General features: G+C 44.9%; 1 protein-coding gene across 3 annotated transcripts in view; it reads left to right on the top strand.

The window, feature by feature from the left end:
• Positions 1-15,562, top strand: part of DYNC2H1 (dynein cytoplasmic 2 heavy chain 1) — a 1,021,614-nt gene that overhangs the window by 256,111 nt on the left and 749,941 nt on the right. For all 3 annotated transcript variants that reach the window (XM_063951545.1, XM_063951543.1, XM_063951544.1), the window contains exons 37-40: positions 3,825-4,024; positions 4,184-4,448; positions 7,955-8,162; positions 8,254-8,383. In XM_063951545.1, the coding sequence (XP_063807615.1) occupies positions 3,825-4,024; positions 4,184-4,448; positions 7,955-8,162; positions 8,254-8,383 (803 nt within the window). The remainder of the gene's footprint in view (positions 1-3,824; positions 4,025-4,183; positions 4,449-7,954; positions 8,163-8,253; positions 8,384-15,562) is intronic.

The following is a 15,562-nucleotide window of genomic DNA, read 5'->3' on the forward strand; positions in this document are numbered from 1 at the left end:
CATGCTGTGTGACGATACACAGGGTGAAGAGATGGTTATTTCAATTCCACTTGAGATGTATTGGAATCTCAGACTGAACAAGTTTAACTGTAATCGAGGTTCCCATTAAAGGTTAATCCCGCTGCCGATAAATGGTATCTCACTAGTGGGGTAACTAATTCCCCTAGCAGCTGATTAACCCCTGCTGATTCCTTCTGTTCTTATGTTAGCTCCACTACTGTCTCTGCCCTTAGATAGCTTGGCAGTTGTAACATTGGTAGACAGCTACTATATACACTAATGAATAAGATATATCCCATACATATATCTACTTAAAGCTAGAAAGGAAGTAACGGCGAAGCATGATCACCGTATTTGGAGAAAATATGTGTCTTGGTGTGAATCCAAGAAGGCTCCTACGGAAGAATTTCAGCTGGGTCGTTTCCTCCATTTTTTGCAAGCAGGTGTGGATGCGGGCCTAAAGTTGGGCTCTATTAAAGTGCAGATTTCGGCCTTATCGATTTTCTTTCAAAAAGAATTGGTCGCCCTTCCAGAGGTTCAGACTTTCGTGAAGGGAATGCTGCACATCCAACCTCCATTTGTGCCCCCGGTGGCACCATGGGATCTTAACGTGGTGTTGCAGTTTCTTATGTCACACTAGTTTGAACCTTTACGAAAGGTTGGGTTAAAATTTGTCACTTGGAAAGTCGTCATACTTTTAGCCTTGGCGTCCGCAAGGCGGGTGTCGGAATTAGCGGCTTTGTCTCACAAGAGCCCCTATTTGATCTTCCATGAGGATAGAGCGGAATTGAGAACTCGTCAACAATTTCTGCCAAAGGTGGTTTCTTCGTTTCACATGAACCAACCTATTGTGGTGCCTGTGGCTACTGAAGCCTTGGCTGATTCAAAGTCCCTCGATGTAGTAAGAGCTTTGAAAGTTTATGTAGGCAGAACGGCTCGTATTAGGAAAACAGAGGCTCTTTTCATTCTGTATGCTCCCAACAAAATTTGGGCTCCTGCTTCTAAACAGACTATTGCACGCTGGATCTGTAATACGATTCGGCATGCTCATTCTACGGCTGGATTGCCGTTACCGGATTCGGTGAAGGCCCGTTCTACTAGGAAGGTGGGCTCATCTTGGGCGGCTGCCCGAGGATTCTCGGCGGTTCAACTTTGCCGAGCAGCTACTTGGTCGGGTTCAAACACTTTTTGGACCTCATGTTTGCTCAATCGGTGGTGCAGAGGCGTCCGCACTCTCCCGCCCGGTCTGGAGCTTTGGTATAAACCCCATGGTCCTTTTGGAGTGCCCAGCATCTTCTAGGACGTATGAGAAAATAGGATTTTAATACCTACCGGTAAATCCTTTTCTCTTAGTCCGTAGATGATGCTGGGCGCCCGTCCCAGTGCGGACTCTGGCTGCAGTACTTGTTAATAGTTATTGCTTAGGTTACACAACTGTTGTGTTTCGGTTAAGATCAGCCTGTTGCTGGTTTTCGTTCATGCCGTTAACGGGTGTTAGTTAAAACTCATGTTGTACATTGTGTTGTGGTGTGAGCTGGTGTGTATCTCACCCTTGGTTTAACAAAAATCCTTTTCCTCGAAATGTCCGTCTCCCTGGGCACAGTTCCTATAACTGAGGTCTGGTGGAGGGGCATAGAGGGAGGAGCCAGTTCACGCCCATTTAAAGTCTTAAAGTGCCCATGTCTCCTGCGGATCCCGTCTATACCCCATGGTTCTTTTGGAGTCTCCAGCATCCTCTACGGACTAAGAGAAAAGGATTTACCGGTAGGTATTAAAATCCTATTATTTTACTTAAGGTGTTAATTTAGTGTTACTTGAATGTTTGAGGTCATCTATGTTAAGTTACTATTATAATACAAAAGATTTCACCCCTGAAATTCAGTCAGTACACTGGTGTGTCAGGAGTGATAATGCTACTACTGTCACTTATATAGAGAGCTCAGACAGGGGGTTGGGCACCGTAAGACTCTGAACTCCTTGCATGCTGTATCCCCTAGCCTGGCTGGAAACTGAATCATGGTGCTTTAGTAGTAACAAAAACTGGGCTTTGCAATCGGAGAACCTCCGTTGCTTGAAAGGTGGTCAGGTGAAAGTCGGAACGCCATACCCCCTCAGACATAGTTGCCTACCCTCCCTCATTCTGCAGGAGACTCCCTGAAATAGTAGCAATCTCCCTCACTTCCTGAATAGTCCCTCAATCTCCCTGAAAAAAAAGAGAAATCAGAGATACATACATTTAAATGGGATCATCAGTGCCATTTCCCTGTATTAGTTATAAGGCACAATGATCCTTATGGCTACATGCATTGTAAAGGTTTCTTGTGGCCACTTACAGTATATGGAACCTCTTGTAAAACACAATACACAAACAAATCCTGCAAAATATCTGTCTTTTCTTCAACAAGTAGATCTTACTAACTTTGGGGCTCATTTACATTTGGATGTAAGTTATATTCATGACACGCCTCTCAGATGTAGCTGTACACGACCGCGCTGATAGGTGTTACTTTCACATCTCCCTGAAATGCTTTTTCTAAAGTAGGTAAGTATGCCCTCAGATGGTACCCCTCCTGTGTTATCTCTGGAACTACAGTACTTCCCTTTATCTGAATGAACAACAGGATGAGGGAAATGATCATTTGTAGCACAGCAGAAGCAGAGAGTAAGGCTACTAAGACAGGAAGATAGAAAGTGTTGCGCACAGCAACTTCAGAGCATACTGTACCTTCTTGTAGGGGCAGCGTTGGTGTATCCCCCATGGTTGGAGATGGATACAGTGGGATTTTTGTATTTCTATTAAAGCTTTTTTCTCTAATGCCAACCCTGGAGACTGCAGACTCTGTTAATACAGTGCACCACTGGCACTACTGTACTGCACAAAGCACTTTGGTTTTTCAGCTTACGTGCTCTGATGTACTATATTGTGTGAAAAATGAAACTGAGTTATGCCAAGCTAATTGGTGACTGCTTCTGAACACTGTGGAGTTTTTGGGGTTAACGTGCTCAGTGTTCAGTAAGGCACATGTGACACCAGACTTTATCACGTCATAAGCTGTGATTGAGACTAGGTGGTAAATTTGGTAAAGCTTCTAAAACAGAAAATTGATGAGGTTGCCCATAGCAACCAATCAGATGCTGTCTATCATTTTCTAAAAGGCAATAGAGAAATGATAGACAGCATCTGATACCAATTCTCTGTTTTAGAAGCTTTAGTAAATGTACCCCTGTATATATCTGTAATTGTTTTTGCAGATGTTTGTTCATGGTTGTTTTGGGTTATACAGTATATAATGCATCCTATCATGTAGTTTATGAGGGGATCCGGTCTGAAGATTGACAGTGTCTAGGTCGACCACTATAGGTCGACAGGGTTTGAAGGTCGACAGGGTTTCTAGGTCGACATGTTCTTGGTCGACAGGTCAAAAGGTTGACATGAGTTTTTCACATTTTTTTCTTTTTTTCAAACTTTTTCATACTTAACGATCCACGTGGACTACGATTGGGAATAGTAACCTGTGCCAAGCGCAGCGGTAGTGGAGCGAGACGAGGCACCTTGCCCGAAGTTCGCTCGCCATGCGAGTGGACACAGTGCACTAAGTGGGCTTCCCGATCACTGTACGGAGAAAACGACACCAAAAAAACATGAAAAACTCATGTTGACCTTTTGACCTGTCGACCTAGAAACCCTATCGATCTTCAAACCCAGTCGACCTTCAAACCCTGTCGACCTAGTATCTGTTGACCTATAGTGGTCGACCTAGACACTGTCGCTCTAATGATCCACTCCCTTGATGAGTACAGTATGTCCTTTGTTCATCTTGCAGTCAGTGAAAGCCATATTGTGGTACAAGCTCTGCGTCTCAATACGATGTCAAAGCTGACGTTTGCGGACTGTTCCCGCTGCGATGCTTTGATTAAGGATGTCTTTCCTGGAATTGATTTTAAGGATGTGGAATACTTGGAGTTAAATGCCGCTCTGCAGCAGGTCTTTGAAGAAGCAAATCTAGAAATCATCCCAAGTCAGGTAAAGTAATAATGTTATGAAATTGCTGTTCTGGGCTCAGTAAAACGTTATTTATTTACTGGAATCTGCTACCTGATCTCAGCGTTGTTTTATATGGACCTGTGTTAAAGATAGTTCCTATTTAACACAGACGCTTTGCACTTTTTTTCATTGGTACAGATTAAAAAAGCTCTGGAGTTATATGAACAGCTGCGCCAGAGGATGGGGGTCGTGATTGTTGGGCCTAGTGGCGCAGGCAAGTCCACTCTATGGCGCATGTTGCGAGCAGCACTGGGCAAGGTCGGGAAAGTGGTAAAGCAGTATACGATGAACCCTAAAGCTATGCCCAGACAACAGCTACTCGGCCACATAGACATGGACACCAGAGAGTGGTCAGACGGAGTCCTGACCAACAGTGCGCGGCAGGTTGTCCGAGAGCCTCAAGGTGAATCATTAACGCTTTGTCTCTTTGTGCTTTTGAGATAATCTAGGACGCTCCAGCGGTAGTAGAACTACTAGTCCCACCATGCCTTGTTAGCTAGAGACATTGCTCATTTGGGAATAGATATTGCCAAGATTATCATGCGTCCTGTTTGGCGTATAAATTTGCGAGCATTCAGGTTAGTATGTTATATTGAGGTATATATAAAGATGAAACAATGATTAGGTTAGAAAGAAAAAAAATGAAATGTAACAACTAGTAACATGAACACTCATTTTCTTTTCCCCTGGAATGATTAATTCTGATCAGCAAAGTGCAATCAGTGTGTTGGGGGTTAAAAGAAACTTGCCAAATTACTGTCCCGATTTATTAGAATATGTAATAATAATGAAAACAGATTAATACAGAGCCTTTTTATCTCCATCTGATTATCATTTGCACTAATGCCAGTGAATTACGTAGTAGGTAGGCCTAGCTGTAAGGTTTCTCTCACCATTGTATGCCACTATATGGTAATATACTGTATGGGACGCGGTCAATTTACCTACAATCAAAATCCAGATGGTCAAAATATCAACAACCATTGACCGACAGTCAAAATCCCGACATGACAAAATAGTGACATTTAAAATGTCGACCAGTCAAAAAGTCAACATGAGTTTTTCATGATGTTTTCATTGAAACCGACTTGTTCATACTTTACCATCTCAGTGGACCTGGACGGGGAATATAATAGTGTGCCCGAAGCATGAGTGCAGCGAGCCATGCGAGGGGATGCGGTACACTCATACATGTCGACATATGTCGACACACACAAAAAAATAATGAAAAACTTGTGTTGAATTTTTGACCTTTTGACATTTTAAATGTCGAGATTTTGACCTTGTCGGGTTTTTGACCATCGGTCAATTGTTGTCGGGATTTTGACCGTCGGGATTTTGATTGTAGGTATTTCATACTAAACCCGTAATATACTACTTTCATTTGTGTGTAACTGTTTGCTTTGCTGGTTTCAGACTGCACTAAAAATACAGGAGACAAAAAAATAGATAAATCCCTTCACTGATTTCATTGATGCATATTCAAGAGGTAGCAGTTTCTATTATGGCTTTATGTCCGTGAACATAGAACATTAGGAAAGGGGGTAGTGGTGGGGTAGGGGGGATATTAGTTTTAACTAGAAAATTGGATTGTTTTGAAGTTTTCAACTCATCATGTGTAACACCTTTTCCTTACACACCTGCCAAAGTATCTTCTTATAAATAATACTTTTGTTTGTTATACAGTATGCCATGACATCCAGGCAGTTCTTACACAGTCACTAGGTGCAGGCAATTCTTACACAGTCACTAGGCGCAAGCAATTCTTACACAGTCACTAAGCGCAGGCAGTTCTTACATAGTCACTAGGCGCAGGCAATTCTTACGCAGTCACTAGGTGCAGGCAATTCTTACGCAGTCACTAGGCGCATGCAATTCTTACACAGTCACTAGGTGCAGGCAATTCTTACGCAGTCACTAGGCGCATGCAATTCTTACACAGTCACTAGGTGCGGGCAATTCTTACACAGTCACTAGGCGCAGGCAATTCTTACACAGTCACTAAGCGCAGGCAATTTTTACACAGTCACTAGGTGCGGGCTTACGCTGCGGTCACTAGGTGCAGGCTTACGCTGCAGTCACTAGATGCAGGTTTACGCTGCGGTCTCTAGGTGCAGGCTTACGCTGCGGTCACTTGGTGCAGGCTTACACTATGGTCACTAGGTGCAGGCTTACGTTGCGGTCACTAAGTGCAGTGTCCTGCTACAGTACTGCATACTTTGCTACATGAAATTAGTCAGTGTTATGTCACAATCATTGTGGTATCTTACTTGCCAAGCAGAAAAGCATTAGTATGCATGCAGAGTTTGAGACATTTTTCAGCAGCGTTTGTTATATAAAGCAATTGCTGTTAGACATGGCCATGCTGCTAAAATTTAAAATACAATTGTTACCACGTCCTCCCTGTGGGTTAAAGCGCTCATCAACTCCCAGCTCTGATGCTCCAAACCTTTTATTGCGAGCCTTATCCGGAGAAGTATGGAAAGTCCCAGCAATAGGAGATCGTTCAAATAGGCTCAGCCGATTATGGTTCCACAGATATTCAGTTCGAGACGCGTTTCCCCGCCTAAAATCAACTCGGCGGCTTCCTCAGTCACTAGGTGCAGGCAATTCTTACGCAGTCACTAGGCGCAGGCAATTCTTACGCAGTCACTAGGTGCAGGCAATTCTTACGCAGTCACTAGGTGCAGGCAATTCTTACGCAGTCACTAGGTGCAGGCAATTCTTACGCAGTCACTAGGCGCAGGCAATTAATGTTCACTGTAGGAGTGAAAAGGGGCAGGGCGCCGGACTCCGGGGGCACATGTGCGCGCGCGGCTGAAACGGGGGCGCGGCCACACAAATTAGGGGGCGTGGCCACGCCTACGTCATTTTAGCGGGCGGTGCGGCCCACAGACACTACTATAGAGAGCGTCTGTGGCCGGCGACGTCACTGTTGGGGGCGTGCTCAGCACCTCCGTCGGTGCTGGGCTTCCACCAGCCCTCTCCCAATGCGTGAATGGATGCCGCGCGCATGCGCACGGCATCTATACACGCCGGGAGGGCAGGAAGCGGGCGGCTGTTCTAGCAGGGCGCCGCAAAAGGGGCAGGGCGGGTTTTGCCTGCTAAAAAACGGGCAGGGCGCGGCGCCCTGCTAAAACAGCCTAGAGTGAACACTAGGCAATTCTTACACAGTCACTAGGCGCATACAATTCTTACACAGTCACTAGGCGCAGGCAATTTTTACACAGTCACTAAGCGCAGGCAATTCTTACACAGTCACTAGGTGCAGGCTTACGCTGCGGTCACTAGGTGCAGGCTTACGCTGCGGTCACTAGATGCAGGCTTACGCTGCGGTCACTAGGTGCAGGCTTACGCTGCGGTCTCTAGGTGCAGGCTTACGCTGCGGTCACTAAGTGCAGGCTTACACTATGGTCACTAGGTGCAGGCTTACGCTGCGGTCACTAAGTGCAGTGTCCTGCTACAGTACTGCATACTTTGCTACATGAAATTAGTCAGTGTAACTGTTTGGTGTAGATTTGTTGTGCAGAACACTTTTTTATTACCTGTACAGTATTTTTAAATAGATTTATTTATACAGACCATAAAGCATATAGGGGCAGATGTATGAACCTGGAGAAGGCATAAGGAAGTGATAAACCAGTGATAGGTGCAAGGTGATAAACGAACCAGCCAATCAGCTCCAATATGTAAATTAACAGTTAGGATCTGATTGGCTGGTGCCTTTATCACCTTGCACATATCACTGGTTTATCACTTCCGTATGTCTTCTTCAGGTTAATACATCTGCCCCATAAAGACTAAAGTTACATTGCACTTTTACCCAGTGTTTTTATTTATAACAAGGAAGTGCTAATTTTATTTGCTTGTCTGTACTAATTTTTTTTGTATATATGTTTATGCAAATAGAAGTTAGTTCCTGGATAATCTGTGACGGTGACATTGACCCAGAGTGGATTGAGTCTTTAAACTCTGTTCTGGATGACAACCGTCTCCTGACTATGCCCAGTGGGGAAAGGATTCAGTTTGGTCCCAATGTTAACTTTGTCTTTGAGACACATGACCTTAGCAGCGCATCTCCGGCCACAATATCCAGAATGGGAATGATATTCCTAAGGTAACCATAAGTGCATCCCATGGGGGACATTTATGATCATCCCAAACAACCCAAATAACTTTCAAAACATGTAATTTATTTTTGCCAATAGTGATGAAAACACGGATCTGAATTCTCTGATCCGTTCGTGGCTCCGGGGACAGCCAGAATCACACAGACATAATTTGGAAAACTGGATTGCAGACTATTTTGAGAAGGCTTTAAATTGGGTTCTTAAGCAGGTACATTACCAAGAAATATGTGATGTTCTACATTTTTTATATATATTCTGGGTTACCAGCAGTATGTTAGATCCCTGCCGGCAATGATCGGATGAAATACTGTCGCTTGATGTGTTCCATGCTGCTGGCTATACGACAGAATTAAACAGTCTGATGTGTTCTAGGCTGCTGTGCAAGTGGAAGGAATAAGTATAACTTCATGTCTCAGAGTCATAATATTGTAATGAAGAGAGCAATTCAAGCCTGCCGAGGCTAATTCTGCTCCCTCCGTGTATCACGCACCCCCGGCAAATTTAGAGTCCATTTGCACTTTATAAATACTGTAGTACAGAAAAAGGTGAATGCTGCATACTTTAAAGGATTTATTAAAATTAAATTGGCTGTGGGTGAAACTCCTGAATGCTTGTAATGAGACTTCTTGCCAGAAGCCTCTGTCTGTGCGGTTTCATTGCATGTTAAATACTAGTATAGAGCGGATATTACTGTCTGGAGTAAAGCGGTTCTCCCTCTGGATAGATAGCTGTGTAATCTTATATTGCTCTGACTGTTTTTCATTTTAAAAGTTACAGTTAAAATACCATAGACTGTGAGTAACTGAAAGTCCCATCTCTGTTATATGCATTTGTCAATAAAGACACAGATTTCATTTTCCTTTATGTATAAGGTTGATGTACTTAGGATCTTTGCTGTGACTGATTGACACGTGATACAGCAAAGGTTTTCTTTAGGGCCACACATGACATCTAACATTAGTAACAGATGTTTCTAAGTACACTGCAACAAACGCTGCAAATTAATGGAGACTTATTATTATTATGATTATTATTAGTATTGCTATTATTTGTTTGTTCTAAATTTGTTAAAGACACCGCTCAACCTAACGATTTAAAAATGATTACCAAACTGGACGGCTGTTTACATGTACGGATAATGGCCTCATCGTGTGTGTTTGTGACATGCGTTAGTATTTAATGTGTAGACCTTCTTAATGTCAACCTTCTTGTTGAATCTTAGATACTGGCTGCCATAAGTGAACCGCATATATACATATCAATGTGTGGACAAGTATGTATTTGCTTCTTGATACAGATGTGTCCTCCTGCACTAGTGTCTACATGCCTGGCTCAACTAAGCTGTTCCAAGAGGTGTAGCGTACCATTGGTTTCTTTAAGTTTGCTGGTTATTCGCATTGCAGACACCGTGTTCTAGAGACACTGGGATGTGACTTTAACTGCGTAGGAATTAGTTTTAGACACGAGCAAAGTTTGAGATGAAGCACAACAGGACTTGGTGTGAGATAAAGTCATGGGCGCTGCATCTCAGCACTTTGTATACAGATTCAGACTCAGTTGCACACAGATGTACAAGGGCTGCACATCAAATGAATCAATGTAATCTAGCAAAGTAGTTTTGTTATTCCCAGTTGTTTTTTCTCTAGCATCCATAAGGGATATTGGGGAGACTTAGTACGATGGGGTATAGACGGGGTCCAAAGGAGCCGATGCACTTTAAATTTCTTCACTGGGTGTTCTGGCTCCTCCCCTCTATGCCCCCTCCCACAGGCAGTTTAGAAAAAAGTGCCCTTAGGAGAGGATGCACATCTCTGCAGAGCCAGAGAGTTTTCTTCAATTTATTTTAAACTTTTTTTATTTTCGGTATGCTGTTTGGGCAACAGCATACCTGCACCGTGGGAGGTTAGGGGGGGACAGTCACCGGCCTTGCGAGGTGCAGAGCCGCTTCCCCGCTGCAGGACCACCGTCCTGAGAGGTTGTTTGTTCAGCGGGGCACTGCGCCTTGGCTGTCGCAATCGCAGCACGCCGCACACCCCTAACATATGCCTGAATATGACGTCTGTGGTGAGCACAAACCGGGGGCCCCTCTAGGGGTGTCCCTCGGTTCAAAGCGTGGCTGGACACGGGCGCGGCATACGGGACCCTCCTGGGGGGGACCCGCTAGAGCCCACCGTGTAAACTGGCTCAAGATGGCTTAAACTAGCACTTGTGTGATGTTTTTAAGCATGATAGGAGACTTTGCCAGTATAAAAATCACTGTAGCTCCTGCGCCATTGGGGGGTGGGGTGGAGCTACCTCAGAGCGGGACCAGAGGCATTTTGGTGCCTTCCTCTGCTTAATGCAGCAGCAAACAGCACACACAGCGCTTCCTGACTCAAAGGGGGAGAGCTGCTATTGTACACAATCTGTGTCCTCTACAGGACAGTATTTACTATTGTTTCACTGTAATATTATTAGTTGACAGCCTCACTGGGACTGTGCAGCTAGGGTGTGCTGGTGTCTCTCTCTGTGTGTCTCCTCTCACATACAGTAATGGCAGGCTTGATCAGTCTACTGTCTGTGTGTATGTGTCTGTTATTGTCTAAAACATGGGTAAACACAAACTCTTTAGTGTGTGTCACACCAGATTCTCTTCCTTATCTACTGATTCCGTTTCATGTGAACAATGCAGCCAATCTTCACAAATCAGTGAAGGGGCTGGGGGAGAGGGTCCAGAGCCCCACTGGTTAGGGGCTCTTAAAACTATGATGTCTGATATGTCATCCCAGCTCATTGCTAATGTTCAGAAAACTCAGCTACTACAACAGCCTGTTTCAGATTTAGCTGCTAGGGCAGATATTACACAGCCCTCCATCTCTCATGCAGGTCCACACAAGCGAGGTTTACCTGCCCTGCTCTCTGATTCAGATGAGGATATACAGGAGGATGGGGATGACTTAGATCCCATTAGTGGGGATTCTGATTCTGCTCAGGGTATTGAACCCCTCATTCTGGCTATACGGGACGTGTTAAAGCTCCCTCTAGAGGATGCTGCGTCACAGCAGTCGTTTTTCTTTACACAAAACAAGCCTAATGTTACTTTCCCTAATTCTGCAGAGTTAGATGACCTTTTCAAGTTGGCCTGGAAAATCCAGACAAGAAATTCCAAGTGTGGAATCCCTCCTCTTTTCTGGGGAATGGCTCTTTGGGGTTGAGTTGGATAAATGGATTTCCAAAGTCACTGCTGGGAAATCCACATTTTTCCCTTCCGGGGCCCCGCCGGCTAGGCGTTCCTACCCGGGTCCGTCTGTGCAGTCCTTTCGGTCTAACAGATTTCGATCTAGGGCCAGAGGTACCTCCAATGCGAATAGAGGCACCAGAGGTATGTCAAAAAGACCTGCCACCACCGGTCCTCAGGAACAGAACACCAGTTCTGCCTCTGCTAAGCCCTCAGCATGACGGTACCCACCCACCCCGAAGAAATCTCGAGGTGGGAGCTCAACTACGTCACTTCAGCCGCATCTGGGAAGGCTCCTGCCAGGATACCTGGGTAAGGGAACTCATTTCTCAGGGCTACAAGCTGGAGTTTGACGGTGCTCCTCCCCAGCTATTTTTGAAATCAAGCTTGCCAGCTTTGGAGGATGTGCAGGTTACGTTGCAACAGGCCATCCGAAAGTTGGTCCAGTCCCACGTCATTGTTCCAGTACCGATACCACAACGAGGCAGGGGTTATTACTCCAACCTGTTTGTGGTACCAAAGCCGGACGGCTTGGTACGGCCCATTTTGAATCTAAAGTCCTTGAACCCTTACCTAAGGGTTTTCAAGTTCAAAATCGAATCCCTGAGGGCAGTGATTGCGGGCCTGGAAGAACAGGTATTCATGGTTTCCTTGGATATCAAGGACGTCTACCTTCATATTTCAATTTGGCCACCTCATCAGGCTTATCTGAGGTTTGCCCTACTGGACGATCACTACCAGTTCCAGGCACTACCCTTTGGCCTGTCCACGGCTTTGAGGATATTCACGAAGGTGATGGCGGAGATGATGCTCCAACTCCGGGTCCAGGGGGTCAATGTTGTCCCTTACTTGGACGATCTTCTGATAAAAGCACGATCCAGGGAGATTTTATTGCTCCATTTCTCAGGCAGGGTCCACAGGTTAGCCACAGGATAACAATGGGATATGATGGAGTGACAGCGGATTTGCACCAATCAGTCAAAGCTTTCCGGCCTCCCAGCATGCAACGGGCCCGTCCCTATATCCCCGCCCCCTGGCTAAGGCAAATCAGTTTTTTGTTTGGTGCGGCAGGAGGCGGACCATGGTCAGAGGGCTGTTGGTTTGTCAGCGTCTTATACGCATATTGGAAAAAGTTGCTCCAACAACTCTCCGCCGGGTCGCGACAACACTTACCCACGAGTACAGTGCCGTTTCGGCTGGTGTCTGTGTCGGATATACTAGCAGGTCCATCAGACGTTACCAGGCTGTGGCCGGAGCACGGGGAGAAGGTAAGGCATCGGTTCCCCGTGGATCCCAGGGCGATCGTAGTGGATGCCTTATCTGTGAATATATCCACCTTGGGCTATATTTACACAAGCAAGCTTTATCCAGTAATGTGCAAGGAATAGGCTTACAAACCCTTACATACAGCAGCAGCTTCTCAGAACCAGTGGTAAGTAAACCTTCACCCTCACAGGCTACACATTGTTTAGATTCATCAGAGATGAAAGCCCAATTATTCTACTTCATCATATGAAAAAGAGGTAGGTCTCCGCTCTCGAATATAGGTGACTTAATTGAAAGCAATGAAGCCATCTTATCCTTAGAGCAGAGCTGGCCAAACCAGTCCTCGAGATCTACCAACAGTTCACATTTTCCAGACCACATAGCTGGTGCACAGTCATTACTAATTAAGATGTGCTGCATTCATTCCCACCTGACAATTCTACAGATCTCCAGGAGGCCTGGAAAGCATGAACTGTTGGTAGATCTCGAGGACCGGTTTGGCCAGCCCTGCCTTAGAGGATACAGCATAGCCTGTGTTAAAAACCAAGGCACCTGTGTTTAAACATCCCAATACTTGAGTTCCAAGATTAGCTGACGGAAATCATGGAAGAGGTTTGGGTTACGCCCAATAAAAAAGTTAGAATTCCTAAGAAATTGAATTCCTATGATCTGCTTCCAGCTGGGGATTGTTTTAAAAAAGGGGATATGGCTCCTAAAGTAGATAAGGAGAATCTACAATAGCTTTGCTTTCAATTTTCCTGTCTAGGGCAGTCATGAGTCCAAGCCTTGGCTTTGGCTTAAATGGCAAAGACAGTGGTTGTCTGGGCTGATGCAATGGAAGGGGATTTTTCAGTAGAGCAAAAATCGCATATGGCTCATATAAAAAACTGCAATGTTCCTGGAAGCAGTGAATATGGGCAAAATATTTACTCCAGGGCATCAGCCCTAACTATACCTGCTCATAGAGCAGTTTATCTGGGTACGTGGAAGATCTACAACCACACCACACTGAATATTCCCAATCTCACCAGATCTTGGAAGCTATGCAGTGGGGGGCCTGGTGAGAAGCATCTGTGAATACCAGGTGCTGTAGGTGGAATCATTGGCCCTCATTCCGAGTTGTTCGCTCGCTAGCTGCTTTTAGCAGCATTGCACACGCTAAGCCGCCGCAGTCTGGGAGTGTATCTTAGCTTAGCAGAATTGCGAACGAAAGATTAGCACAATTGTGAATAGAAATTTCTTAGCAGTTTCTGAGTAGCTCCAGACTTACTCAGCCATTGCGATCAGTTCAGTCAGTTTCGTTCCTGGTTTGACGTCACAAACACACCCAGCGTTCGCCCAGACACACCCCCATTTTTTCAGACACTCCCGCGTTTTTCCCATAAACGCCAGCGTTTTTTCGCACACGCCCAGAAAACGGACAGTTTCCGCCCAGAAACACCCACTTCCTGTCAATCACAGTACGATCACCAGAACGATGAAAATTCCTCGTTATGCCGTGAGTAAAATACCTAACTTTTGTGTAAAATAACTAAGCGCATGCGCTCTGCGAACCTTGCGCATTAAGCGACTAATCGGAATATAGCGAAAATCGTCAACGAGCGAACAACTCGGAATGACCACCATTGTCTTGTTCTGAAAATTATTCCTTTTTGGTAAGAATTGACAGATATTCTTGATGGGTTTTCCTCTAATTACCCTATTACCGAGGGTGGTGAGAAAGTTTAAACAGGAAGACCAGCAGAGAATGGCAATGGATGCTCTACTTCTGCTCCCTCAACGTCCAGACCTATTAAGGCAGGGTGCTGGTTATTACAGACATGTGGGTCGACTGTCTTTGACAGCGTGGCCATTGAAACCTCTATCCTCAGGTCAAGAGGATACTTTCAAACAGTTTCAGAGGCAGGAAACCTTCCTTAGCTCGCATTTATCACCAAATATGGCAAACCTATATTCATTGGTGCAGTGAATCTACAGCCACACCACACTGGATATTCCCAATCTCACCAGATCTGGGAAGCTATGCAGTGTTGGGCCTGGTGAGTAACTGGATGGGGAACATCTGCAAACACCATTTGCTGTAGGTGAATGGGACCCTAACATTTTTTCAGAGTTTCCAGGGTCTTAGCATTCCTTCAGACAGGAATAGATGGCTTCCTTGAGAGAAGCAAGGGTCGGCATCGACTGTAGAGTTCCAAAAGTAAATGACCAACTTACAGGATGTGCATACCTTTTTTCCAGGGTATGCTGCGCATTCAACCTTTGGTTGTTTTTTCTATGGTGCCGTGCAACTTGTTTTGTCCTGAAAGTCCTTCAAGTTGCCCCATTTGAACCACTTAAAAATATTGATTATAAATGGATGACAGCTAAAGTGTCTTTTCTACTGACTAAGTCGTCAGCTAGAAGAATATAAGACTTAGGGATTGTCATATTGTTCCCCATTTCTGATTGTTTATCCAGATAAAGTAGTTCTCAGAACTAGATTTGGGTATCTTCCTAAGGTGATGACTAAGTTCCACCTTAACAAAGGAAATATTGTCCCGGCCTTTTAGGGTCTGGACCTTTTCTGCGGGAGATACATCGCTGGACGTGATCCGTGCATTAAGGATCTAAGTGGATTCTACGGTAGCGAAAGGGTTGTGAAACCGCACTGGACCTAATTTATCAAGAAGTGATTAAATAATTGATTGTATACCAACGTACTGGCCATATTTTTGTACAAATCTATATTGGCTCTTAGTTGGTGGTGCTCCCAGATAACAAGTCCAAATAGACTGAACAAGAGAGAGTTTTTGCGTAGGATGCAAAGAAAAGGGGCCTAAATGCCTTTTCCGGGGCACACTTATAAATTCATATAGTAGTATGTGGTTAAAAATTAACTTTTGATTCATAATTTGTAAAAAG

The sequence above is a fragment of the Pseudophryne corroboree genome, chromosome 2 (genome assembly GCF_028390025.1).
Source record: "Pseudophryne corroboree isolate aPseCor3 chromosome 2, aPseCor3.hap2, whole genome shotgun sequence".
Lineage (NCBI taxonomy): Eukaryota > Metazoa > Chordata > Amphibia > Anura > Myobatrachidae > Pseudophryne > Pseudophryne corroboree.